The sequence below is a fragment of the Salvelinus fontinalis genome, chromosome 3, assembly GCF_029448725.1.
Source record: "Salvelinus fontinalis isolate EN_2023a chromosome 3, ASM2944872v1, whole genome shotgun sequence".
In the NCBI taxonomy this organism is placed as follows: Eukaryota; Metazoa; Chordata; class Actinopteri; order Salmoniformes; family Salmonidae; genus Salvelinus; species Salvelinus fontinalis.
Genome location: NC_074667.1, coordinates 228,206 through 254,181, shown reverse-complemented (window position 1 = coordinate 254,181; position 25,976 = coordinate 228,206). Strand labels below are relative to the sequence as shown.

Genomic DNA, 25,976 nt, shown 5'->3' with positions numbered 1-25,976 from the left:
TCCACATTTTGTTACGTTTCTAAAAATTTATTAAATTAATTGTTTTCCTCAATCAACACACAATACCCCATATTGACAAAGCAAAAACAGAAATACCGTATTTACATAAGTATTCAGACCCTTTGCTATGAGACTCGAAAATGAGCTCAGGTGCATCCTGTTTCCATTGATCATCCTTGAGATGTTTCTACAACTTGATTGGAGTCCACCTGTGGTTCACAAGGTGGATTGGGGAAGGGTACCAAAAAATGTCTGCAGCACTGAAAGTCCCCAAGAACACAGTGACAGAGGGACAGAGAGAGACAGAGAGAGAGAGATACATTCTGATCCAACAAACAGAGAAACGTATGTGATAATGAGAGCAAGAAGGAAAGATCTTTACCTCCTAATGTCCAAACGCTCTACAACAGGACATTTCTGTAGAACTCCGAGGCAGGATTGTGTCGAGGCACAGATCTGGGGAAGGGTACCAACAAATGTCTGCAGAATTGAAGGTCCACAAGAACACAGTGGCCTCCATCATTCTTAAATGGAAGAAGTTTGGAAACACCAAGACTCTTCCTAAAGCTGGCCGTCCAGCCAAACTGAGCAAACGGGGGAGATGGGCGTTGGTCAGGGAGGTGACCAAGAACCTGATGGTCACTCTGACAGAGCTCCAGAGTTCCTCTGTGGAAGATGGGAGAACCTTCCAGAAGGACAACCATCTCTGCAGCACTCTGCTAAACCAGGCCTTTATGGTGGAGTGGCCAGACGGAAGCCGCTCCTCTGTAAAAGGCACATGACAGCCAAAATGCACCTAAAGGACTCAGACCGTAAGAAACGAGATTCTGTTGCCTGATGAAACCAAGAATGAACTCTGGCCTAAATGGCAAGCGTTACGTCTGGAGGAAACCTGGCACCATCCCTACGGTGAAGCATGGGGGTGGCACCATCATGCTGTGGGCAAGTTTTTCAGCGGCAGGGACTGGTTGACTAGTCAGGATCGAGGCAAAGTACAGAGAGATCCTTGATGAAAACCTGCTCCAGAGCACTCAGGAGCTCAGACTGGGGTGAAGGTTCACATTCCAACAGGACAACAACCCTAAGCACACAGCCAAGACAACGCAGGAGTGGCTTCGGGACAAGTCTCTGAATGTCCGTGAAAATGTCTTAAAACCTGTTTTTGCTTTGTCATTATGGGGTATTGTGTGTAAATTGATGAGGGGGGGGGAACAATTTAATACGTTTTGGAATAAGGCTGTAACGTAACAAAATGTGGAAAAAGACAAGGGGTCTGAATACTTTCCGAATGCACTGTAGATAGTTGTGATATACATTTTTTAGATAAAAGGTTAAGTAGCATATCGTTTGCATGCTTTTCTCCTTCGAGAAAACAACAGCTGATTCAAAGGGGGCGTGGCAGAGTTTAGAAAACTTCCGCATGTGCCACTTCGAGGATACTCTTGTTCATCCTCTGCCGAAGGAGGACATCGAGGAGGGGAGAAGACTCATTTGTGTCGCCTACTAACAAATTGACACCCTCCTCATTGAGAATCTCCCAAAGAGTGGAATCATAGAACATATCTAAACAGACTGTTACCCAGGCTCCTCCGGGAGTCTCAGTTCTATATTTTAATTGGAGGTGGAAGTTGCCATGTCTGAAACATTTGTGAATCTAAAGTTTGATTTTGATCTGAAGGTTTGTAAATGTTTCAAAATAAACATGTTTTTTTTAATAATGTTTTTTCTCCGCTCGGCCCCAGTGCTAAGTCTGGTTTGAATAAAAAGTCATGAATTTGAGCTCGGAAGATTTCCTGATCTTGAAAGTGAAGTTTATTTGTATATATTTAGCTGTATAGATTAATCCTCTGGAAGCGAAAGTTGTTTCAAGTGGATAGAAACATGGACTCATATCTTTCAATAAGACTATTTTAATGGGCTACATTTAGGGTCACACAGAGTGTTTCTTGTAAGTCTTAAACAAATCTACTTTGAAACAAAAGTATACACCTCACACACATGGTTATGGGCTTTTAAAAAAAGACAGTGTAGCATGTCAGATATAGAGTTGAAATGTATTCAATTTGGAGATTGCATCCAAAATATTACACTTTATATACATCACAGAAGACTGAAATATTACAAAAACGTTTGACATAAAAACACCAGATTTTCTGCTGTTTAAAAAATATATAAAAATATTTATTATGTAATTATGAAAAATATGAATAACATTTCACCCATGAGGCCACTAAGTAATTTGACTGCAGGAAAGGGCTACAGGGCAATCTGCAGTTCAAACAATAGCAAAGTGGACACCCTGTCATTGTTATGGTAAAAAGCTGAGGGATAAAGTTTGGAGAAATGTAGCCACTGTCAAATTGATAGACAGAGCTATAGATGCAAGAACTCACCATACATGATATCAAACAGATAGTTTTAATAATGTTTTGAGGCTATACAGTGTTTGTTTGTTTACAAACAATGGCGTAAAACAAGAAGTGTATTTGGGGTTTTGATAGGGTACGATAGTTCAACTAAAGCTCATGAGGTATTTATAAGTTATTTTCTTCAAGGATCAATGGGTATATAGAATTAATTAGTCCAAAAATGGATGGACCAATCACAGATTGAACCTTTAAAGTTTGCATTCATCTGCCGGTTTTGGTAAATTGCTCAATCATAACCATTGTAAACAAACTAGTGAAAATAATCCAGGAAACTCAATGAACACTCCTCTTTGTCACTGTGCTGTGTCATTACATAGGCAAGGGGTTAATAAAGATACATTAATTCATTTGTACGTATATTGAGTAATGTTACTTTTTAATTAGCTATGATCCGATATAAAGTGTATCCATGTCCTCAATGAGGATAGCTTCATTAGTTCTCTCTCATCTCTCACTCATTATGCCCGTAGTTCCCAACCTTTTTCGGTTACTGTACCACCAACTGAATTTTGCTCTGCATTTTAACAGAAAGCCTATGGTCTCATGAATCTTCTCAAGTACCCCCTGTGGATGGGCCGAGTACCCCCAGGCGTCCTAGTACCTGTGGATGGGCCGAGTACCCCCAGGGGTCCTAGTACCCCTGGTTGAGAACCACTGCTCTCCTCTCATGTCAAGTCCTTTCTCAGCCTCCGTACTTTCTGTTGGGCCCGCCCCTTTGTTTCTTTTCTCCTCGAACGTGAACAGGTCGCGTTTGAAAAGCTAGCTAGCTAATAGTACACTGCTAAATACAGGGACATGTTTTTTCTTAAATCGAGCTGGTAAGTTAAGTATTAGGTATCTACCAACAGTCATAAAGGTCCTCTAAACGTTGTTATTAGTTGATAGGTTTGCATAACCGTTAGCTAGGCTAGCTACCAGCTCTGCTTAGCTGCTGTTTAGCTTGGTAGCTAGCTAGCTAATTGCTCCTGCTAACTAATTTGAAGCTGTGCTCAAATTGAGTCGATATAACAATACAAGTATTGTTTTCTGCTGACTGGTAGCTGCATGCAGATCGGTTGTAGCTGTGTATAATCAATTAGTTACTGTTGTACTTTCTGTTCCTCTTTTCTTAGCTTGTTAGCTAGCGGAATAATGCTTCCGGGTTGGATCCTTCAAAATAAAACCCCTCATGGGAACATTGAAATGTTATTAAATCGGTAAATAAATGTGTCACTGATATTGTTCTATTAAGTAAAAATACAAATTCATTATACAAAAGGTATATATTTGACACACTTGACAAAAAGTAGAATCGGACTATACATGTAGATATTGAATGGTACAAAGCAGTTTTTGTTTCACTCCATATCCTCCTATGTACACAGGTGACCTCACAAGATCTGGTGTTATGAGACTCCAGTTCCAGAAGACCTGTGAATAAACACGGCCCACTGGGCACACACTGATTGGTGTTATGAGACTCCAGTTCCAGAAGACGTGTGAATAAACACGGCCCACTGGGCACACACTGATTGGTGTTATGAGACTCCAGTTCCAGAAGACTTGTGAATAAACACGGCCCACTGGGCACACACTGATTGGTGTTATGAGACTCCAGTTCCAGAAGACGTGTGAATAAACACGGCCCACTGGGCACACACTGATTGGTGTTATGAGACTCCAGTTCCAGAAGACTTGTGAATAAACACGGCCCACTGGGCACACACTGATTGGTGTTATGAGACTCCAGTTCCAGAAGACTTGTGAATAAACACGGCCCACTGGGCACACACTGATTGGTGTTATGAGACTCCAGTTCCAGAAGACTTGTGAATAAACACGGCCCACTGGGCACACACTGATTGGTGTTATGAGACTCCAGTTCCAGAAGACTTGTGAATAAACACGACCCACTGGGCACACACTGATTGGTGTTATGAGACTCCAGTTCCAGAAGACCTGTGAATAAACACGGCCCACTGGGCACACACTGATTGGTGTTATGAGTGTTCCCAGCGGGAGGAGAGACACCTCAAACTTGTGACAACTCCATTCAATAACTAGGTGTTATTATTATTATTATTGCTGTTTTTACCAAGAAACGTTCTGACTCAACAGACAATATGAGTCAAAAGAAGGGAACATTGATGGATGAAATCGAAAAGACTTTATGGAATTTAACTGAGGACAATTTACGCTCCCTTTGTGAACGTTATGGCCAAGACGCATCCGAAGTTAAAGGCATGGATCACCGCTCGTTGCGGCGTAAAATCATGGAGGAAATGTGGGACAATACTGATTCAATGAAATCAGTGGAGCAGGGAATGTCTTGGTTAGTCCAACTGAAAGAGGACATCAGGAGGATACAGGAGGATGCTAGTGGTGCACCTGTGAGTCACAGCAAAGCCGATGATCCTGTAGACTGCGATGAAGAATGGAATGGAGAGGGAGGGGCTGGGTTACCTAGCAACAGGTTGGAGGTGGAGCCCATGAGTCTCAGCCAATCTGATGATGATGATGACGCTACAGACTGTGACGCAGGGGACACGGATTGGTTGCCTAGCAATGGGCTGGAGGCGGAGTCCATGAGTCCCAGCCAGTCCGATGATTGTGATGCTGCAGACTGCGAAGAAGAATTGGACAGGGAGGTCAGGGATTGGATGGTTTGCGATGGGCTGGAGGTGGAGTTATCTCCAGAGAAGCACACACCAGAGCAGAAGGTGAATATTTATTTTCCCTGTCAGAAAGTGAGTATTTATTTTCCCAGTCAAGATGAACATTTATTTTCCCAGTCAAATAGGGAGTATTTATTTTCCCGGTCAGAAAGTGAGTATTTATTTTCCCGGTCAGAAAGTGAGTATTTATTTTCCCAGTCAGAACGCAAGTATTTATTTTCCCAGTCAGAAAGTGAATATTTAGTATTTATATTCCCAGTCAGAAAGTGAGTATTTATTTTCCCAGTCAAGGTGAACATTTATTTTCCCAGTCAAATGGGGAGTATTTATTTTCCGGGTCAGAAAGTGAGTATTTATTTTCCCGGTCAGAAAGTGAGTATTTATTTTCCCAGCCAGAAAGTGAGTATTTATTATTCCAGTCAGAACGCGAGTATTTATTTTCCCAGTAAGAAAGTGAGTATTTAGTATTTATTTTCCCGCTCAGAAAGTGGGTATTTATTTTCCCGGTCAGAAAGTGGGCATTTATTTTCCCGGTCAGAAAGTGAGTATTTATTTTCCCAGTCAGAACGCGAGTATTTATTTTCCCAGTCAGAAAGTGAGTATTTATTTATTTTTATATATCAGATGTTCTTCCTCTTAGACTTTCTCCTTTAGTGAGGAGGAATCGAGGATGAGAGGAATTGAAAGACTTCAAAGTTCATTGACAGGTAGGAGAGGGTTTCCCATCCTGATTAATTAAGTCTCTTTTTTTGTGATTTCTAGGACAAGTGTCACCCACCGAAGACCCTGTGTCGTGCCTCTCCCGGTAGCGCCTTCATTTTGGGTCTGAAGAGGGTGTCTGTGCAGCTGATGGACTGCAGGAAACCACCGGGACAGAAAACCTGCAAGAAAACCCACTCCTGTGCTCAGTGTGGGAACAGTTTTGCCACGAAAGACATTCTGGAGCGACATCTGCTAACTCACACTGGAGAGAAACAGAAAAATATATGTGCTGAATGTGGGGGGGTATTCAGTACATTTTCCAGCCTTTCCAGGCATCTGAAAACTCATACTGGAGAGAAATGTCATGTTTCTGAAACCACATGCTCTGAATGCGGAAAGACATTCAGTACACATTCCAGTCTTAGGAGACATCTGCTAACTCACACTGGAGAGAAACCGTACGTTTGCCCTCGTTGTAAGAAAGGTTTCAATGATCCAGGAAACTTGAAGAAACACATCAGGAGAGCTCACCCAGGAGAGAAGTTGGGTGTGGAGAGGCTCTACCGTGAACCGTGTCCTCACTGTGGGGAGAAGTTTCCCACAAAGAAGGCTTTGGAGGAGCACCTGGTAACCCACACAGGAGAGAAACCTCACCAGTGCTCTGACTGCAGGAGGGGATTCAAGGAATTGTCTAGTCTTAAGAGGCATCTGAGAACTCATACTGGGGAGAAACCATACATTTGCCCTCGTTGTGGCAAGCCTTTTAATGATCCAGGAAACTTGAAGAAACACATCAAAAGAACTCACTCCGGAGAACATTCCAAAGAGAAACCTTCTGAGAACAATGTTGGTTCTTCAGAACAGGAGGAGACAGTAAAGAAGCCAGTCCTTCATCCATGTTCACACTGTGGGAAGAAGTTGTCAACCAAGACAAGACTAAAGATTCACCTGAAGACCCATACTGTAGAGAAATCTCACGTCTGCCCCGACTGTGGGAAGAACTTTGCTTTCCGTCCCTCCTTGACTAAACACCAGAAACTTAGTCATTCAGAGCACGGAGGAGTGAAAAGGAACGAATGTTCAGTGTGTGGGAAAGTCTTTAATCAACCAGGAGCCTTGAGGTCCCATCAAAGAACCCACACTGGAGAGAAACCTCACCTCTGTGCTGACTGTGGGAAGAGTTTCTCTTTTCAGTCGTCTCTGAAAAGACATCAGGCACTTCACGCAGCAGGTAGTGCAAAGCCCCACATGTGCTCTGTCTGTGGGAAAGGCTTCAGAGATTCTGGATACTTAAAAAAACACCAAGCCATCCATTCGGAAGAGAAACCTCACCTCTGCTCTGATTGTGGAAAGACTTTTGCATCCTTATTTACCTTAACAAATCATTCCAAATTGCATCGTTTAAACAGAGACCAATTCCAATGCCCTGAATGTAAGCGCCATTTCCCAACAAAGGAAAGGCTGACAAGCCACCAGAGAACGCATACCGGAGAGAAACCATTTCGCTGCTCCCAATGCCACAAACGCTTCTCTCACTCAAGTAGTTATCAAAGGCACCTTCGTATGCACACTGGGGAGAAACCCTTCATTTGCCCCCTTTGCGGGAAGCAATTTAACGACTCTTCGAATCTTAGAACACATGTTAGAAGACATAAAGGAGAGAAGGTAGGCAAAACACAGGTCTCTGAGCCATGCCCTCACTGTGGGAAGAGGCTGGCTTCTAAGGCAGGGTTAGAGACTCACCTGCGGACCCACACTGGAGAGAAACCTCACCTCTGCGCCGACTGCGGCAAGAGCTTCGGGTTCCACTCAGCTTTGAGAAGACATCAGAAAACGCAGCACGGAGAGCAATTAGCGAAGCCGCACGTCTGTTCTGTCTGTGGAAAAGGTTTCATGGAATCTGGAGCGCTTAAGAAACATGTGGTGACCCACGAGGAGAAACAGCACCTCTGCCCTGACTGCGGAAAGACGTTCAGGGTGCTTCAGGCCTTGTCAAATCATCAGAGAACCAAGCATCAGAAAACAAATGAGCAAGTAAGAGAGAAGAATCCGTTCCTGTGCCTTACTTGCGGCCAGGAATTCAATTCAAAGCATAGATTGGTAATCCACGAGCGAAAGCACACAGGCGAGAAGCCTTACCAATGCTCCCATTGCGACAAACGCTTCACTGAGAAGTCTTACATGAAACGTCACCAGACGGTGCACACGGGAGATAAACCTTTCCAATGCTCCGTCTGCGATATGAAGTTCTCGCATGGTGCATCTTTAATACGGCACCGCCTAATACACTCAGGTGAGAAACCGTACCACTGCACTTACTGCGACAAGAGTTTCTCTCAGTCAAATACGCTGAAAACACACATACTAACGCACACCGGAGAGAAACCGTACCCGTGCACCGACTGCGGGAAGCGTTTCACTGAAAAGAAAGCTATGAAGAAACACCAGCGCGACACACACGGGACAGAGACACACAGCAACACACACGGGTCAGGGGCACACAACTCTGCTTTCTCTTTGCCTGGTAAAAAACAGAGATTGAGTCAAGACCGGAGCCCTCGAGCAAAGCCGTACCAATGCCCTGACTGTGGCAAGTGTTTCTCCGAGAAAAGAGCTCTTACGAAACACCAGAAGACACACCGGAGAGACAGCGCCCCCTATTGGTCCGGTATACTGCAGCGATGGAGTCAAGACCCGCAACACTCTAATACTGACTCAGACCAAGACCAAGACTGGACCTCTTTATAAAGACTCAGACCAAGACTGGACCTCTTTATAAAGACTCAGACCAAGACAGGACCTCTTTATAAAGACTCAGACCTCTTTATAAAGACTCAGACAGGACCTCAGTATTGACCCCCCCAGTCAGATGAGACCAGGACCTCATTTAAACAGGGCAGATATGATTGTGTTGTTTTGGCCAGCAGTTCTCCAGGCTTTTTCCCTTCTTCACACTATGTCAACCTTCAGTATGCCAATTCTGCTTTAATTAGGAGACATTTTGTTTTGTTGCATGTTGTATTGAGACTTGAGATTTGGCCCAATTATATAACATCTATTATTTAAGAAGAGTAATTGCACCAAGAACAATGAGATCATCTGGTCTGGAGTCTGGTAACACCAAGAACATGAGATCATCTGGAGTCTGGAAACACCAGGAACAATGAGATCATCTGGAGTCTGGAAACACCAAGAACATGAGATCATCTGGAGTCTGGAAACACCAAGAACAATGAGATCATCTGGTCTGGAGTCTGGAAACACCAAGAGCAATGAGATCATCTGGAGTCTGGAAACACCAGGAACAATGAGATCATCTGGAGTCTGGAAACACCAAGAACAATGAGATCATCTGGTCTGGAGTCTGGAAACACCAAGAGCAATGAGATCATCTGGAGTCTGGAAACACCAGGAACAATGAGATCATCTGGAGTCTGGAAACACCAGGAACAATGAGATCATCTGGAGTCTGGAAACACCAAGAACAATGAGATCATCTGGTCTGGAGTCTGGAAACACCAAGAGCAATGAGATCATCTGGAGTCTGGAAACACCAGGAACAATGAGATCATCTGGAGTCTGGAAACACCAGGAACAATGAGATCATCTGGAGTCTGGAAACACCAAGAACAATGAGATCATCTGGTCTGGAGTCTGAAAACACCAAGAACAATGAATATCATCTGGTCTGGTGTCTGGAAACACCAAGACGACCAGATCAACAGTCCATCTTCGGTATAAACAAGCTAAGGGACGGGAATGGGGGAAAACAACCTCAAATTCATAGACAGACATGGCAACAGAAAGCTGCCCATAGCATTTTACACAGCTAACAACCATTGGATTTAAAATGGATTCATTCATTGACTGTTCTTTGTCCAAACAACCATTGGATTTAAAAATTCATTGACTGTTCTTTGTCCTAACAACCATTGGATTTAAAAATTCATTGACTGTTCTTTGTCCTAACAACCATTGGATTTAAAATGGATTCATTCATTGACTGTTCTTTGTCCTAACAAGCATTGGATTTAAAATGGATTCATTCATTGACTGTTCGTTATCCTTCAAGATAACATTTCCACAACTCTTTAGTTACCAGGAAACAAGACAATTAGAAACAAGCGCCCCCCTCCACCACAAACACACACACCTAAGAGACTCAATGAACTTAGAGTATATTGACGTGTTTCACAGTTGTGTACAGCAAGTAATTTGTTTGACATTTTTAATGGCTCTATTCGATCAGATCCACTTTAGTGGTGTCGGAGGTGGAACTGCGTTAGAGCCGTCAAATCCACAAGCGGCTCCTGGCATTATACCTTAAGCGGACATTGCGATCGGTATTGCCCAGTCACAGAACTCCCACGCTGTCTTGTTTAGAAGTTGGAACACTGTGTGATGTAGTCTACAGCCAGTTGAATGATTTTTAAATCTTGAGTGTATTCTTTCTATGTATAGTCGACAGTTCCAACAGTTCCCCCTCAGACGCCGCCAAAACATCCGCTATGGCGGTTAATGAGCTCATTGAATCTAGGCCTGAGTATATACTTTGGCAGATGATATTGAAGAATGTTGTGTGTTTCAAAGGCTGTTTGAGTCTATGTAAAAACACCATGGAAACCGTGACAGTAAACATGTTTGAACTGAGTTCTGATCTTCTAGTTCTCGTCTTCAGTTATTTGACTGTCTGGTCAGTGGAGAGTTTTACAGCAGAGATTATCAATACGGACATGAAGGTTATTTGACTGGTCAGTGGAGAGTTTTACAGCAGAGATTATCAATATGGACATGAAGGTAGACTGTCTGGTCAGTGGAGAGTTTTACAGCGGAGAGTTTTACAGCAGAGATTATCAATATGGACATGAAGGTGATTTGACTGTCTGGTCAGTGGAGAGTTTTACAGCAGAGCCAGAGATGATCAATATGGACATGAAGGTTATTTGTCTGGTCAGTGGAGAGTTTTACAGCAGAGATTATCAATATGGACATGAAGGTTGACTGTCTGGTCAGTGGAGAGTTTTACAGCAGAGCCAGAGATTATCAATATGGACATGAAGTGTAATGAATTGGAGGTGCAGGTAGATAATCACATACGTCATTCTGAGTAACACTGTCCAGATAGCATTGCTACTGGTTTTCTAGCCTTTACTGCCGGGCAGTTGGTTGCCTTCGTTGGCAGGGACGTAAGAAACATTTAAATTGTGATGTGGTCTGCGCCATCATGTCCACGACCAGGGTTGGCACTTCACAGGCAGACAGACATTTAGAAAAAACTTCTTCCACTTGTAGAAATTGAAGAATAAACTGATTGGAGCTCATTTCTAATAAAAACACATGACACCTTACGGTTTGATTATATTTGTCAAGACGCAGGTGATGTGGATCTACGTTTATACAGGTTAGTGTTGAAACAATACTGAACTATAAGAAAACACCCACACCGGCGGCTGAGATGTAACGTTGCCGTGGAAACAGAACAATACTAAATAGATCCCACACCGGCGGCTGAGATGTAACGTTGCCGTGGATATAGAACAGTAGTAAATAGATCCCACACCGGCGGCTGAGATGTAACGTTGCCGTGGATATAGAACAGTACTAAATAGATCCCACACCGGCGGCTGAGATGTAACGTTGCCGTGGATACAGAACGGTACTAAATAGATCCCACACCGACGGCTGAGATGTAACGTTGCCGTGGATATAGAACAGTATTAAATAGATCCCACACCGACGGCTGAGGTGTAACGTTGCCATGGAAACAGAACAATACTAAATAGATCCCACACCGGCGGCTGAGATGTAACGTTGCCGTGGATATAGAACAGTATTAAATAGATCCCACACCGACGGCTGAGGTGTAACGTTGCCATGGAAACAGAACAATACTAAATAGATCCCACACCGGCGGCTGAGATGTAACGTTGCCGTGGATACAGAACAGTACTAAATAGATCCCACACCGACGGCTGAGCTGTAACGTTGCCGTGGATACAGAACAGTACTAAATAGATCCTACACCGCCGGCTGAGGTGTAACGTTGCCGTGGATACAGAACAGTACTAAATAGATCCCACACCGACGGCTGAGCTGTAACGTTGCCGTGGATACAGAACAGTACTAAATAGATCCTACACCGCCGGCTGAGGTGTAACGTTGCCGTGGATACAGAACAGTACTAAACAGATGAAAAAAGGACAGTGGATTACTAAGAAACGTTCTTTAATTGTTCCTGTTCATAAGGAAATATTGGTTTTAACATTTTTCATACAAAAAACAGCACATACGTATTCGTAACGTCGACACATTTTGCATTGATACAATATTTGACACAGTTGCAGGGGGGGAGGAGTTACAACGAGGGGAAAGTAAAGACAGCAAAAAATAGACATTTAAAAACTGCCACAAAAAATGTCTTCCATACAAAAGTAATATGCCACTAGACTGTTGTAGGGAAAAGACCAACCACATCTCTTGTTGTATTCACAAAATGGCTCCCTATTCCCTTTGTAGTACACTGCACTATACAGGGAACCATTTAGGATACACACCCTTGGAGAAGGTTCTAGCAGGATCTATAAAATTAGAGGGGAGGGGCTTTAACTTTATACATATATAAAAAAAAGGGAAGTTAATTTAAACTCCATTTAAAATATTATTACAGCACCGGGACAGTATTACACTAGAATCAGTCAAGTGGCATTTTGGGGGGCGGGGTTTAAGAGACACTTAATGGATCACTATGAACGGGACACGGAGGCAACATTTTTACGGTTAAAACTAAACCGGTTTGACACCGGTAACAGACACGGTGAGGGGGGAAAGATTTCAGACTCGGTGACAGTAACTAGGTGGTCGTGGAACAACTAGCCTGGCCTGGTGTTCAGGACGATACAACGTAGAAAATACACACCAGATGAACGACGCGATTCCCTCTTCTATAGAACAAAGAAGCGCATCAAATCTAGATAGTCTATTTCTAGATTAATATTCTGTAACGTCGATCCTCATGGAACACAGACCCTGGCTGTGTACCAAATGGCCCCCCATCCCCTATATAGAGCACTAGTTTTGACCAGAGCGCTCTAGACGCTGGTTAAGAGTAGTGGACCAGAGATCAGGCTGCCATTTCAGACCCTGATGTATTAGGTGATTAGAACTAAGCCTGGGTGTGAGCAGGTGTCCGTAGCACCACAACATGCAGAGTGGTAACTACCTAATCCATCACGATACAGGGGATTTATCAATCAATACATCAGAATTGAAAAACAGTGCGAGCAAAATAAAAAGACAAGTGACAAAAAAAATATTGATTATGTCCCAAATGGCACCCTAATTCAATCCATAGTGCACTACTTTGAACCAGAGCGCTATTGACCGTGGTTAAAAGTAGTGCACTATATAGAGAATAGGGAGACATTTAGGACTGTTTTTTTCTTTCCTAAAGGAATATCCTGCTCTGCCACATGCTGAGGACTCCTGTCATGAATTATGGCTTTAAGACGTTTCTCTCAGCCCGTCAGATTAGTGCAGCTGGTTGAAACTTCAGGCCTAGTTCCAAACCCGGTCCTAGGGGGTAGGAGTCAAGTGGCCAGGGGTAGGAAGTAGGAACCAAGGTGGTAAGGAGCCAGGGGCTCGGTTCCATCGCTACCAGACCTCAGGAACGTCGAACAGAGAAGAAGTCGTCTCTGCACCTAGAGGGAAAGATGAGAGACACAGACCCAGTCAGTCAACCTGAGGTACACCACTGGTATTGTGTTGAACTGGTGACGTTGCTACGGCAACTGTTCCAATACATAGAGACAGTCCCAGTCAGTCAACTGGTGTTTTGTTGTACTGGTGACGTTGCTACGAGCAACTGTTCCAATACATAGAGACAGTCCCAGTCAGTCAACTGGTGTTTTGTTGTACTGGTGACGTTACTACGAGCAACTGTTCCAAAACAGAGAGACAGTCCCAGTCAGTCAACCTGAGGTACACTGGTGTTGTGTTGTACTGGTGACGGTGCTGCGGACAACGGTTCCAATACACAGAAGCAGAGAGCAAACGCACAGCCAAGTTTAAGCTCTTTGGCTCCAACTATCAGTCTGGCACCAGAGGCTGTTAGCGCCACAGATACACTATTAGTGATTTACATACTTGGATGGTTCAACTTCCTGCAGCTGAATCAAGACCGAGGGTCTTATGACTGGAGCAGAAACAGAGAGAATCTGGACGCACATTTTAAATTCACCAGCAATAAAGGAACATTGATACAGAGAGACTCATCCTTTTATTACCAGCAGGCTTGACTACTGTAATGCTCTCCTGTCTGGTCTACTACCCAAGAAAGCCTTTGGTCAACTGTAAAACACACAGAACGTTGCAGTGTGGGTACTGACCAAGACCAGACGGACATCACACCGGTTTTAACGTCTCTAGACTGGCTGAGAGTTTTACAATTCATGTTAAGATTCTTCTATTGGTTTTTAAATCAATCCATGATTGTGCACCTCAATATATGTCAGACATGTATTTAAGTGATGTAGCCAGTAAGTCCCTCAGGTCCTCTGGCCTTTTAACTCTCCCAAAGCCAAGGACCAAGAGGCATGGAGAGGCAGCCTTTAGTTACTCTGCCCCCAGCCTTTAGTTACTCTGCCCCCAGCCTTTAGTTACTCTGCCCCCAGCCTTTAGTTACTCTGCCCCCAGCCTTTAGTTACTCTGCCCCCAGCCTCTGGAATAGCCTGCCAGAGAACCTGAGGGGGACCAAGAGGCATGGAGAGACAGCCTTGTTACAATGCCCCCAGCCTTTCGTTACTCTGCCCCCAGCCTTTCGTTACTCTGCCCCCAGCCTTTCGTTACTCTGCCCCCAGCCTTTCGTTACTCTGCCCCCAGCCTTTCGTTACTCTGCCCCCAGCCTCTGGAATAGCCTGCCAGAGAACCAGAGGGGACCACCATTTTTAAAATGCACATTCGTAGCTTTGCATTTTCTTCAGGTGCTTTTTAGTTGTTATTGTTGTTATTCTGTTTTTATCCACTTGTGTTTGTTGTGTAGTAAATATTTCAGTTTCTATTCCCAGTGTTATTAATCCATGGTTTGTGGACGGTCATGTCTGAAATGTGCTGTTAGAAATACAGCTTGATTTGATGGATCAATACAGACTTTAAAACAAGCCTTTCCAGGAACACACTGGTTCTCTCACTCCTCTCACCGTCGGTCTTCCTTTTCTTGTTGTTCTTGCGGCTCTTCTTGCTCTGATTGGTAGAAGGCTGCTGTTGCCATTCGCCCGCCGCCGGATCACTAGCGTCGTCTACCGCCTCCGACCCCACCTCTTCCTGGATCGGGCTCATGCTCGACGAATCAGACCCAGACCTACAGGGAACAAGCAACCAATCACAGGCTTAGCTGCCTTCAATGAACACCTAAGTAGTTTTTCCAAATTGAAGGCCCCACTATCAGTACTGGAGTTACATGTTCAACTGTACACATCTTTACTTACTGAGTTCTCAGCCAGCCTTCTGACGTCCTACTGTCCACTACTCCTGCATACGTCCGTACACACACCCCTGGAGACAACAGACCACATCAGACCCACACACCCCTGGAGACAACAGACCACATCAGACCGACACCCCCCTGGAGACAACACAGACCACATCAGATCCACACACCCCTGGAGACATCAACACAGACCACATCAGATCCACACCCCCCTGGAGACAACACAGACCACATCAGATCCACACCCCCCTGGAGACATCAACACAGACCACATCAGATCCACACCCCCCTGGAGACATCAACACAGACCACATCAGATCCACACCCCCCTGGAGACATCAACACAGACCACATCAGATCCACACCCCCCTGGAGACAACACAGACCACATCAGATCCACACACCCCTGGAGACAACAGACCACATCAGAACAGGTGTTTCTTGATTCTTGTTTTCCTTTAAAATATTTTGTTCATGATTTGTTCTCTGGTGGTGGATATATACACTTAGTTACTGTCTGTCTTCTAGCAGGGGAGTGTGTGTGTGTGTGTGTGTGTGTGTGTGTGTGTGTGTGTGTGTGTCCTTACCGTCGGTCCCGATCTTCTTGCTGCCCGTGTCGGAGTGTGTGTGTGTCCTTACCGTCGGTCCTAATCTTCTTGCTGCCCGTGTCAGAGTGTGTGTGAGAGTGTGTGTAGCCACTCCATCCGTCCGCGTGTCTCTGAGCCTCTCCGTCTGTAGGCTGCTCCTCCTGGATAGGACTGACGCAGCGCTTCCCCAATGACGGCCTGACACGTACAACAAGGTACAACACACTTCACATGTAAACAACCTGCCTTAGAGATTCCGTGTAGAACGCTGGAGGACAAGGTACAACACACGGACCGGCCTTCACATGTAAACAACCTGCCTTAGAGATTCCATGGAGAACGTGTAGAACGCTGGAGGACATCCTGAGCTTTTAATAACAAACATGGACATTTTCTTTGACTGACGCCTTTCAAGACACTCTTCCATTAAAAAGTCCATCAAATGAAGTGGTGTGTGTGTGTGTGTGTGTGTGTGTGTGTGTGTGTGTGTGTGTGAAAGAGGCGTGTACCTGTTGTGACCGTAGCTGTAGCCAGTAGGACCAGCACCGACGGTAGAGGGGGAGGTGTAGTGTGGTTTAACCCAGCCGTCCTCATCCCAGGACTGGGTAGAGTGGCCCTGGCTCTCCCTGACCTGCCGTCTGCCCTGGACGTACTCTGCATACGTCTGGATACGGTAGCTCTCCGCATAGCGACTGGTGTTAATCGCTAGACACACAGAGGAGAGAACGGGAGTCACTCATGAATAAATATAAACTTTGACTCATTTGAAGTGAAATGTTCAGTTGTTTTCTATTACAGTGTTGGTCAACCTGGTGACACATCAACCTCTGGTTAAAGGGGGCGGGGGTCGGGCCTCTGGTTAAAGGGGGCGGGGGTCGGGCCTCTGGTTAAAGGGGGCGGGGGTCGGGCCTCTGGTTAAAGGGGGCGGGGGTCGGGCCTCTGGTTAAAGGGGGCGGGGGTCGGGCCTCTGGTTAAAGGGGGCGGGGGTCGGGCCTCTGGTTAAAGGGGGCGGGGGTCGGGCCTCTGGTTAAAGGGGGCGGGGGTCGGGCCTCTGGTTAAAGGGGGCGGGGGTCGGGCCTCTGGTTAAAGGGGGCGGGGGTCGGGCCTCTGGTTAAAGGGGGCGGGGGTCGGGCCTCTGGTTAAAGGGGGCGGGGGTCGGGCCTCTGGTTAAAGGGGGCGGGGGTCGGGCCTCTGGTTAAAGGGGGCGGGGGTCGGGCCTCTGGTTAAAGGGGGCGGGGGTCGGGCCTCTGGTTAAAGGGGGCGGGGGTCGGGCCTCTGGTTAAAGGGGGCGGGGGTCGGGCCTCTGGTTAAAGGGGGCGGGGGTCGGGCCTCTGGTTAAAGGGGGCGGGGGTCGGGCCTCTGGTTAAAGGGGGCGGGGGTCGGGCCTCTGGTTAAAGGGGGCGGGGGTCGGGCCTCTGGTTAAAGGGGGCGGGGGTCGGGCCTCTGGTTAAAGGGGGCGGGGGTCGGGCCTCTGGTTAAAGGGCGGGGGAACCGGGTCGGGCCTCTGGTTAAAGGGCGGGGGAACCGGGTCGGGCCTCTGGTTAAAGGGCGGGGGAACCGGGTCGGGCCTCTGGTTAAAGGGCGGGGGAACCGGGTCGGGCCTCTGGTTAAAGGGCGGGGGAACCGGGTCGGGCCTCTGGTTAAAGGGCGGGGGAACCGGGTCGGGCCTCTGGTTAAAGGGCGGGGGAACCGGGTCGGGCCTCTGGTTAAAGGGCGGGGGAACCGGGTCGGGCCTCTGGTTAAAGGGCGGGGGAACCGGGTCGGGCCTCTGGTTAAAGGGCGGGGGAACCGGGTCGGGCCTCTGGTTAAAGGGCGGGGGAACCGGGTCGGGCCTCTGGTTAAAGGGCGGGGGAACCGGGTCGGGCCTCTGGTTAAAGGGCGGGGGAACCGGGTCGGGCCTCTGGTTAAAGGGGGCGGGGGTCGGGCCTCTGGTTAAAGGGGGCGGGGGTCGGGCCTCTGGTTAAAGGGGGCGGGGGTCGGGCCTCTGGTTAAAGGGCGGGGGAACCGGGTCGGGCCTCTGGTTAAAGGGCGGGGGAACCGGGTCGGGCCTCTGGTTAAAGGGCGGGGGAACCGGGTCGGGCCTCTGGTTAAAGGGCGGGGGAACCGGGTCGGGCCTCTGGTTAAAGGGCGGGGGAACCGGGTCGGGCCTCTGGTTAAAGGGCGGGGGAACCGGGTCGGGCCTCTGGTTAAAGGGCGGGGGAACCGGGTCGGGCCTCTGGTTAAAGGGCGGGGGAACCGGGTCGGGCCTCTGGTTAAAGGGCGGGGGAACCGGGTCGGGCCTCTGGTTAAAGGGCGGGGGAACCGGGTTAGGCCTCTGGTTAAAGGTAGTGCACTATATAGGGAACAGGGCTGGTCTCTGGGTCAAAGGTAGTGCACTATATAGGGAACAGGGCTGGTCTCTGGGTCAAAGGTAGTGCACTATATAGGGAACAGGGCTGGTCTCTGGGTCAAAGGTAGTGCACTATATAGGGAACAGGGCTGGTCTCTGGGTCAAAGGTAGTGCACTATATAGGGAACAGGGCTGGTCTCTGGGTTAAAGGTAGTGCACTATATAGGGAACAGGGCTGGTCTCTGGGTTAAAGGTAGTGCACTATATAGGGAACAGGGCTGGTCTCTGGGTTAAAGGTAGTGCACTATATAGGGAACAGGGCTGGTCTCTGGGTCAAAGGTAGTGCACTATATAGGGAACAGGGCTGGTCTCTGGGTCAAACGTAGTGCACTATATAGGGAACAGGCTTATGGATAGGCCAGTACTCACCGATCTGTACCTGGTCTGTCTGACTCAGACACACAAACGCTGACGTGTCATCAATCCACGACACCTGGATGTTACCTAGGAGACATGTGGGAAGACATGGGAATTAAAAAGGTTCTGGTGTGGTGGCCCAGTTGGCAGCGAGGCCAGGACGGTGGCTTTGATTCCCACTGGGACCACCAATGCCAAATTGTACGTTGTTTTGGATAAAAAGTGTCTGCTAAAACGGCCTATATTATTATTATATTCATATTATGTGGTGTGTCTTACCGAAGGCACTGAACAGCTGGTAGAGGTCACTGGTCTTCCACTCCTTAGGGAAGGTGACGTACAGAACATGATCCCTCTTGGGCTGGACTGTAGAGGGGGATGAAGGGAAGGGGGGGGGGGGGGGGGACAAGGAACGTTCTCAGTCACCACTGACCAATGATAGGTTGATATACATCATTGCCACGGCCCATTTCTATATGCCATCTTTAATAAATCCTCGCCATTTTCCTTTGGCTGCCGACGAGGTAGTGTCTAATACTACTGAGCTGTAGGATATGGTGCTGTACAGTATATAGTATCACATTAAACTACTGATACTACTGTGATGTACAGTATATAGTATCACATTAAACTACTAATACTACTGTGCTGTACAGTATATAGTATCACATTAAACTACTAATACTACTGTGCTGTACAGTATATAGTATCACATTAAACTGCTAATACTACTGTGATGTACAGTATATAGTATCACATTGAACTACTAATACTACTGTGTTGTACAGTATATAGTATCACATTAAACTGCTAATACTACTGTGATGTACAGTATATAGTATCACATTGAACTACTAATACTACTGTGATGTACAGTATATAGTATCACATTGAACTACTAATACTACTGTGATGTACAGTATATAGTATCACATTGAACTACTAATACTACTGTGTTGTACAGTATATAGTATCACATTAAACTACTAATACTACTGTGCTGTACAGTATATAGTATCACATTAAACTACTAATACTACTGTGCTGTACAGTATATAGTATCACATTAAACTACTAATACTACTGTGTTGTACAGTATATAGTATCACATTAAACTACTAATACTACTGTGCTGTACAGTATATAGTATCACATTAAACTACTAATACTACTGTGCTGTACAGTATATAGTATCACATTAAACTACTGATACTACTGTGCTGTACAGTATATAGTATCACATTGAACTACTGATACTACTGTGTTGTACAGTATATAGTATCACATTAAACTACTAATACTACTGTGCTGTACAGTATATAGTATCACATTAAACTACTAATACTACTGTTATGTACAGTATATAGTATCACATTAAACTACTAATACTACTGTGCTGTACAGTATATAGTCTCACATTAAACTACTAATACTACTGTGCTGTACAGTATATAGTATCACATTAAACTACTGATATTACTGTGTTGTACAGTATATAGTATCACATTAAACTACTAATACTACTGTGTTGTACAGTATATAGTATCACATTGAACTACTAATACTACTGTGATGTACAGTATATAGTATCACATTAAACTACTAATACTACTGTTATGTACAGTATATAGTATCACATTAAACTACTAATACTACTGTGCTGTACAGTATATAGTATCACATTAAACTACTAATACTACTGTGCTGTACAGTATATAGTATCACATTGAACTACTGATACTATATACTGTACAACACAGTAGTATCACATTAAACTACTGTGCTGTAGGATATGGTGATGTACCGTATATAATGTACCGTATATAGTATCACATTGAACTACTCACGGTCTGGTCCGCTGATGTTGAGGTAGGGAATATCTATGATCCTCATCAGGAACAGTCTGGCGAAGACATGAGACATCAATATAGCATTATAACGCTTCATACAGCTGACAGATGCGTTATAACTACACTAAGACATGCTGAGGTAGAGGATATACGAGTCCCCACAGGAGAGGTAAAGAAACTGAAGGGGACAACAAAGATCTTACTTGTTGACGAAGGGCTGGATGAGTTTAGATTGGGATGGGATGTGGGCTCTGGGGGGAGTCAGGAAAGTACCTGACAAGGAAAGAGAAAACGTTTTAAAGATTGAGAAACAGCCACCAATGACCAAACACATATTACAGCAGCTACTGCTATAGTCTACACGGCATCATAGCGATTCAACGCTGTCCATGGAACTGTTCCCCCCATCCGTTTTCACTAACGGGTAAGCGGTAGTGTTACCATGGAGATGGCCTTTTCTCCATTTGGATTTGCTCAACTCCCACATCCTCTCACGCCTCCTTTTGGAAAAGGTCAGAGGTAAATGGAGGAGAGGCAGCGATGAGGGAACGTGGATGTAATGAGTTCTCCACTAGCACCACGAGGCAAATTACATTTACAAGGGGTGGGATCTCATAAGAAAATGTGTAATGTGACGAAAACAAATTAAGTTGCGAAAGACTTTAGATAAAAACAATAAGCAGCATATTGTTTTTAAGTGAGTACATGCTCGTCTCCCCCGACAACACCTGATTCAAAAGGGGTGTGGCAGATCAACTCTTCCATGAAGGACTTAGGGTAGGAAACACTTCACTGTCCTCCATGAAGGACTTAGGGTAGGAAACACTTCACTGTCCTCCATGGAGGACTTAGGGTAGGAAACACTTCACTGTCCTCCGTGAAGGACTTAGGGTAGGAAACACTTCACTGTCCTCCATGGAGGACTTAGGGTAGGAAACACTTCACTGTCCTCCGTGAAGGACTTAGGGTAGGAAACACTTCACTGTCCTCCATGAAGGACTTAGGGTAGGAAACACTGTCCTCCAGGAAGGACTTAGGGTAGGAAACACTGTCCTCCAGGAAGGACTTAGGGTAGGAAGCACTGTCCTCCAGGAAGGACTTAGGGTAGGAAACACTTCACTGTCCTCCAGGAAGGACTTAGGGTAGGAAACACTTCACTGTCCTCCAGGAAGGACTTAGGGTAGGAAACACTTCACTGTCCTCCATGAAGGACTTAGGGTAGGAAACACTTCACTGTCCTCCATGAAGGACTTAGGGTAGGAAACACTTCACTGTCCTCCATGAAGGACTTAGGGTAGGAAACACTTCACTGTCCTCCATCAAGGACTTAGGGTAGGAAACACTTCACTGTCCTCCATCAAGGACTTAGGGTAGGAAACACTTCACTGTCCTCCATCAAGGACTTAGGGTAGGAAACACTTCACTGTCCTCCATCAAGGACTTAGGGTAGGAAACACTTCACTGTCCTCCATCAAGGACTTAGGGTAGGAAACACTTCACTGTCCTCCATCAAGGACTTAGGGTAGGAAACACTTCACTGTCCTCCATCAAGGACTTAGGGTAGGAAACACTTCACTGTCCTCCATCAAGGACTTAGGGTAGGAAACACTTCACTGTCCTCCATCAAGGACTTAGGGTAGGAAACACTTCACTGTCCTTCATCAAGGACTTAGGGTAGGAAACACTTCACTGTCCTTCATCAAGGACTTAGGGTAGGAAACACTTCACTGTCCTCCATCAAGGACTTAGGGTAGGAAACACTTCACTGTCCTCCATCAAGGACTTAGGGTAGGAAACACTTCACTGTCCTCCATCAAGGACTTAGGGTAGGAAACACTTCACTGTCCTCCATCAAGGACTTAGGGTAGGAAACACTTCACTGTCCTCCATCAAGGACTTAGGGTAGGAAACACTTCACTGTCCTCCATCAAGGACTTAGGGTAGGAAACACTTCACTGTCCTCCATCAAGGACTTAGGGTAGGAAGCACTGTCCTCCAGGAAGGACTTAGGGTAGGAAGCACTTCACTGTCCTCCATCAAGGACTTAGGGTAGGAAGCACTGTCCTCCAGGAAGGACTTAGGGTAGGAAGCACTGTCCTCCAGGAAGGACTTAGGGTAGGAAACACTTCACTGTCCTCCATGAAGGACTTAGGGTAGGAAACACTTCACTGTCCTCCATCAAGGACTTAGGGTAGGAAACACTTCACTGTCCTCCATCAAGGACTTAGGGTAGGAAACACTTCACTGTCCTCCATCAAGGACTTAGGGTAGGAAACACTTCACTGTCCTCCATCAAGGACTTAGGGTAGGAAACACTTCACTGTCCTCCATCAAGGACTTAGGGTAGGAAACACTTCACTGTCCTCCATCAAGGACTTAGGGTAGGAAACACTTCACTGTCCTCCATGAAGGACTTAGGGTAGGAAACACTTCCCTGTCCTCCATGAAGGACTTAGGGTAGGATACACTTCCCTGTCCTCCATGAAGGACTTAGGGTAGGATACACTTCCCTGTCCTCCATGAAGGACTTAGGGTAGGAAACACTTCACTGTCCTCAATGGAAAGGTGGCTGTCGAGGAGGACTTCCGTTCCCTACTAACCAATTGACATCTTTGACCACAGGAGGAGGGAAAGAAGGAGAGCAGACTTTTGCCCAAATGAAAAAAGGCCATTGAAGTACAGGCCAGCAGCGTAGGCTTAGAGCCACGGGCCAGCGGCGTAGGCTTAGAGCCACGGGCCAGCGGCGTAGGCTTAGAGCCACGGGCCAGCGGCGTAGGCTTAGAGCCACGGGCGTAGGCTTAGAGCCACGGGCGTAGGCTTAGAGCCACGGGCGTAGGCTTAGAGCCACGGGCGTAGGCTTAGAGCCACGGGCGTAGGCTTAGAGCCACGGGCGTAGGCTTAGAGCCACGGGCGTAGGCTTAGAGCCACGGGCGTAGGCTTAGAGCCACGGGCCAGCGGCGTAGGCTTAGAGCCACGGGCCAGCGGCGTAGGCTTAGAGCCACGGGCCAGCGGCGTAGGCTTAGAGCCACGGGCCAGCGGCGTAGGCTTAGAGCCACGGGCCAGCGGCGTAGGGTTAGAGCCACGGGCCAGCGGCGTAGGGTTAGAGCCACGGGCCAGCGGCGTAGGCTTAGAGCCACGGGCCAGCGGCGTAGGCTTAGAGCCACGGGCCAGCGGCGTAGGCTTAGAGCCACGGGCCAGCGGCGTAGGCTTAGAGCCACGGGCCAGCGGCGTAGGGTTAGAGCCACGGGCCAGCGGCGTAGGGTTAGAGCCACGGGCCAGCGGCGTAGGGTTAGAGCCACGGGCCAGCGGCGTAGGGTGAGCCACGGGCCAGCGGCGTAGGGTTAGAGCCACGGGCCAGCGGCGTAGGGTTAGAGCCACGGGCCAGCGGCGTAGGGTTAGAGCCACGGGCCAGCGGCGTAGGGTTAGAGCCACGGGCGTAGGCTTAGAGCCACGGGCGTAGGCTTAGAGCCACGGGCGTAGGCTTAGAGCCACGGGCGTAGGCTTAGAGCCACGGGCGTAGGCTTAGAGCCACGGGCGTAGGCTTAGAGCCACGGGCGTAGGCTTAGAGCCACGGGCGTAGGCTTAGAGCCACGGGCGTAGGCTTAGAGCCACGGGCGTAGGCTTAGAGCCACGGGCGTAGGCTTAGAGCCACGGGCGTAGGCTTAGAGCCACGGGCGTAGGCTTAGAGCCACGGGCGTAGGCTTAGAGCCACGGGCGTAGGCTTAGAGCCACGGGCGTAGGCTTAGAGCCACGGGCGTAGGCTTAGAGCCACGGGCGTAGGCTTAGAGCCACGGGCGTAGGCTTAGAGCCACGGGCGTAGGCTTAGAGCCACGGGCGTAGGCTTAGAGCCACGGGCGTAGGCTTAGAGCCACGGGCGTAGGCTTAGAGCCACGGGCGTAGGCTTAGAGCCACGGGCGTAGGCTTAGAGCCACGGGCGTAGGCTTAGAGCCACGGGCGTAGGCTTAGAGCCACGGGCGTAGGCTTAGAGCCACGGGCGTAGGCTTAGAGCCACGGGCGTAGGCTTAGAGCCACGGGCGTAGGCTTAGAGCCACGGGCCAGCGGCGTAGGCTTAGAGCCACGGGCCAGCGGCGTAGGCTTAGAGCCACGGGCCAGCGGCGTAGGCTTAGAGCCACGGGCCAGCGGCGTAGGCTTAGAGCCACGGGCCAGCGGCGTAGGCTTAGAGCCACGGGCCAGCGGCGTAGGCTTAGAGCCACGGGCCAGCGGCGTAGGCTTAGAGCCACGGGCCAGCGGCGTAGGCTTAGAGCCACGGGCCAGCGGCGTAGGCTTAGAGCCACGGGCCAGCGGCGTAGGGTTAGAGCCACGGGCCAGCGGCGTAGGGTTAGAGCCACGGGCCAGCGGCGTAGGGTTAGAGCCACGGGCCAGCGGCGTAGGGTTAGAGCCACGGGCCAGCGGCGTAGGGTTAGAGCCACGGGCCAGCGGCGTAGGGTTAGAGCCACGGGCCAGCGGCGTAGGGTTAGAGCCACGGGCCAGCGGCGTAGGGTTAGAGCCACGGGCCAGCGGCGTAGGGTTAGAGCCACGGGCCAGCGGCGTAGGGTTAGAGCCACGGGCCAGCGGCGTAGGGTTAGAGCCACGGGCCAGCGGCGTAGGGTTAGAGCCACGGGCCAGCGGCGTAGGGTTAGAGCCACGGGCCAGCGGCGTAGGGTTAGAGCCACGGGCCAGCGGCGTAGGGTTAGAGCCACGGGCCAGCGGCGTAGGGTTAGAGCCACGGGCCAGCGGCGTAGGGTTAGAGCCACGGGCCAGCGGCGTAGGGTTAGAGCCACGGGCCAGCGGCGTAGGGTTAGAGCCACGGGCCAGCGGCGTAGGGTTAGAGCCACGGGCCAGCGGCGTAGGGTTAGAGCCACGGGCCAGCGGCGTAGGGTTAGAGCCACGGGCCAGCGGCGTAGGGTTAGAGCCACGGGCCAGCGGCGTAGGGTTAGAGCCACGGGCCAGCGGCGTAGGGTTAGAGCCACGGGCCAGCGGCGTAGGGTTAGAGCCACGGGCCAGCGGCGTAGGGTTAGAGCCACGGGCCAGCGGCGTAGGGTTAGAGCCACGGGCCAGCGGCGTAGGGTTAGAGCCACGGGCCAGCGGCGTAGGGTTAGAGCCACGGGCCAGCGGCGTAGGGTTAGAGCCACGGGCCAGCGGCGTAGGGTTAGAGCCACGGGCCAGCGGCGTAGGGTTAGAGCCACGGGCCAGCGGCGTAGGCTTAGAGCCACGGGCCAGCGGCGTAGGGTTAGAGCCACGGGCCAGCGGCGTAGGCTTAGAGCCACGGGCCAGCGGCGTAGGCTTAGAGCCACGGGCCAGCGGCGTAGGGTTAGAGCCACGGGCCAGCGGCGTAGGCTTAGAGCCACGGGCCAGCGGCGTAGGCTTAGAGCCACGGGCCAGCGGCGTAGGCTTAGAGCCACGGGCCAGCGGCGTAGGGTTAGAGCCACGGGCCAGCGGCGTAGGGTTAGAGCCACGGGCCAGCGGCGTAGGGTTAGAGCCACGGGCCAGCGGCGTAGGGTTAGAGCCACGGGCCAGCGGCGTA

The 25,976-nt window shown here is 48.4% G+C and overlaps 2 protein-coding genes across 3 annotated transcripts in view; one reads left to right on the top strand and one right to left on the bottom strand.

Moving 5' to 3' along the window:
- The first annotated feature begins 3,141 nt into the window (after positions 1-3,141).
- Positions 3,142-11,133, top strand: LOC129835418 (zinc finger protein 585A-like). The gene is made up of 3 exons (XM_055901068.1): positions 3,142-3,247; positions 3,794-5,128; positions 5,846-11,133. The coding sequence occupies exons 2-3, from the start codon at positions 4,532-4,534 to the stop codon at positions 8,531-8,533; spliced, it is 3,285 nt and encodes a 1,094-aa protein (XP_055757043.1). The 5' UTR covers positions 3,142-3,247; positions 3,794-4,531; the 3' UTR covers positions 8,534-11,133.
- Positions 11,134-11,993: 860 nt separating this feature from the next.
- Positions 11,994-25,976, bottom strand: part of LOC129835397 (poly(A)-specific ribonuclease PARN-like) — a 39,109-nt gene continuing 25,126 nt past the window's right edge. Inside the window, exons 18-26 of one of the 2 annotated variants that reach the window (XM_055901039.1) lie at positions 20,656-20,725; positions 20,450-20,505; positions 18,882-18,968; positions 18,615-18,689; positions 16,366-16,561; positions 15,909-16,054; positions 15,268-15,334; positions 14,980-15,140; positions 11,994-13,482 (exon numbers count right to left, since the gene is read on the bottom strand). In XM_055901039.1, the coding sequence (XP_055757014.1) occupies positions 13,436-13,482; positions 14,980-15,140; positions 15,268-15,334; positions 15,909-16,054; positions 16,366-16,561; positions 18,615-18,689; positions 18,882-18,968; positions 20,450-20,505; positions 20,656-20,725 (905 nt within the window). In that variant the 3' untranslated portion in view covers positions 11,994-13,435. Of the gene's footprint in view, positions 13,483-14,979; positions 15,141-15,267; positions 15,370-15,908; positions 16,055-16,365; positions 16,562-18,614; positions 18,690-18,881; positions 18,969-20,449; positions 20,506-20,655; positions 20,726-25,976 lie in introns of those variants that run through there. The other variant, XM_055901044.1, reaches the window with a different exon arrangement.

What these genes read in the sequence shown, in the direction of transcription:
- LOC129835418 (XM_055901068.1), top strand. Translation starts at nt 4,532, where the DNA reads ATGAGTCAAAAGAAGGGAACATTGATGGATGAAATCGAAAAGACTTTA. An exon ending in AGCACACACCAGAGCAGAAG is followed by an intron (nt 5,129 to 5,845) that starts GTGAATATTTAT and finishes TGTGATTTCTAG; the next exon opens with GACAAGTGTCACCCACCGAA.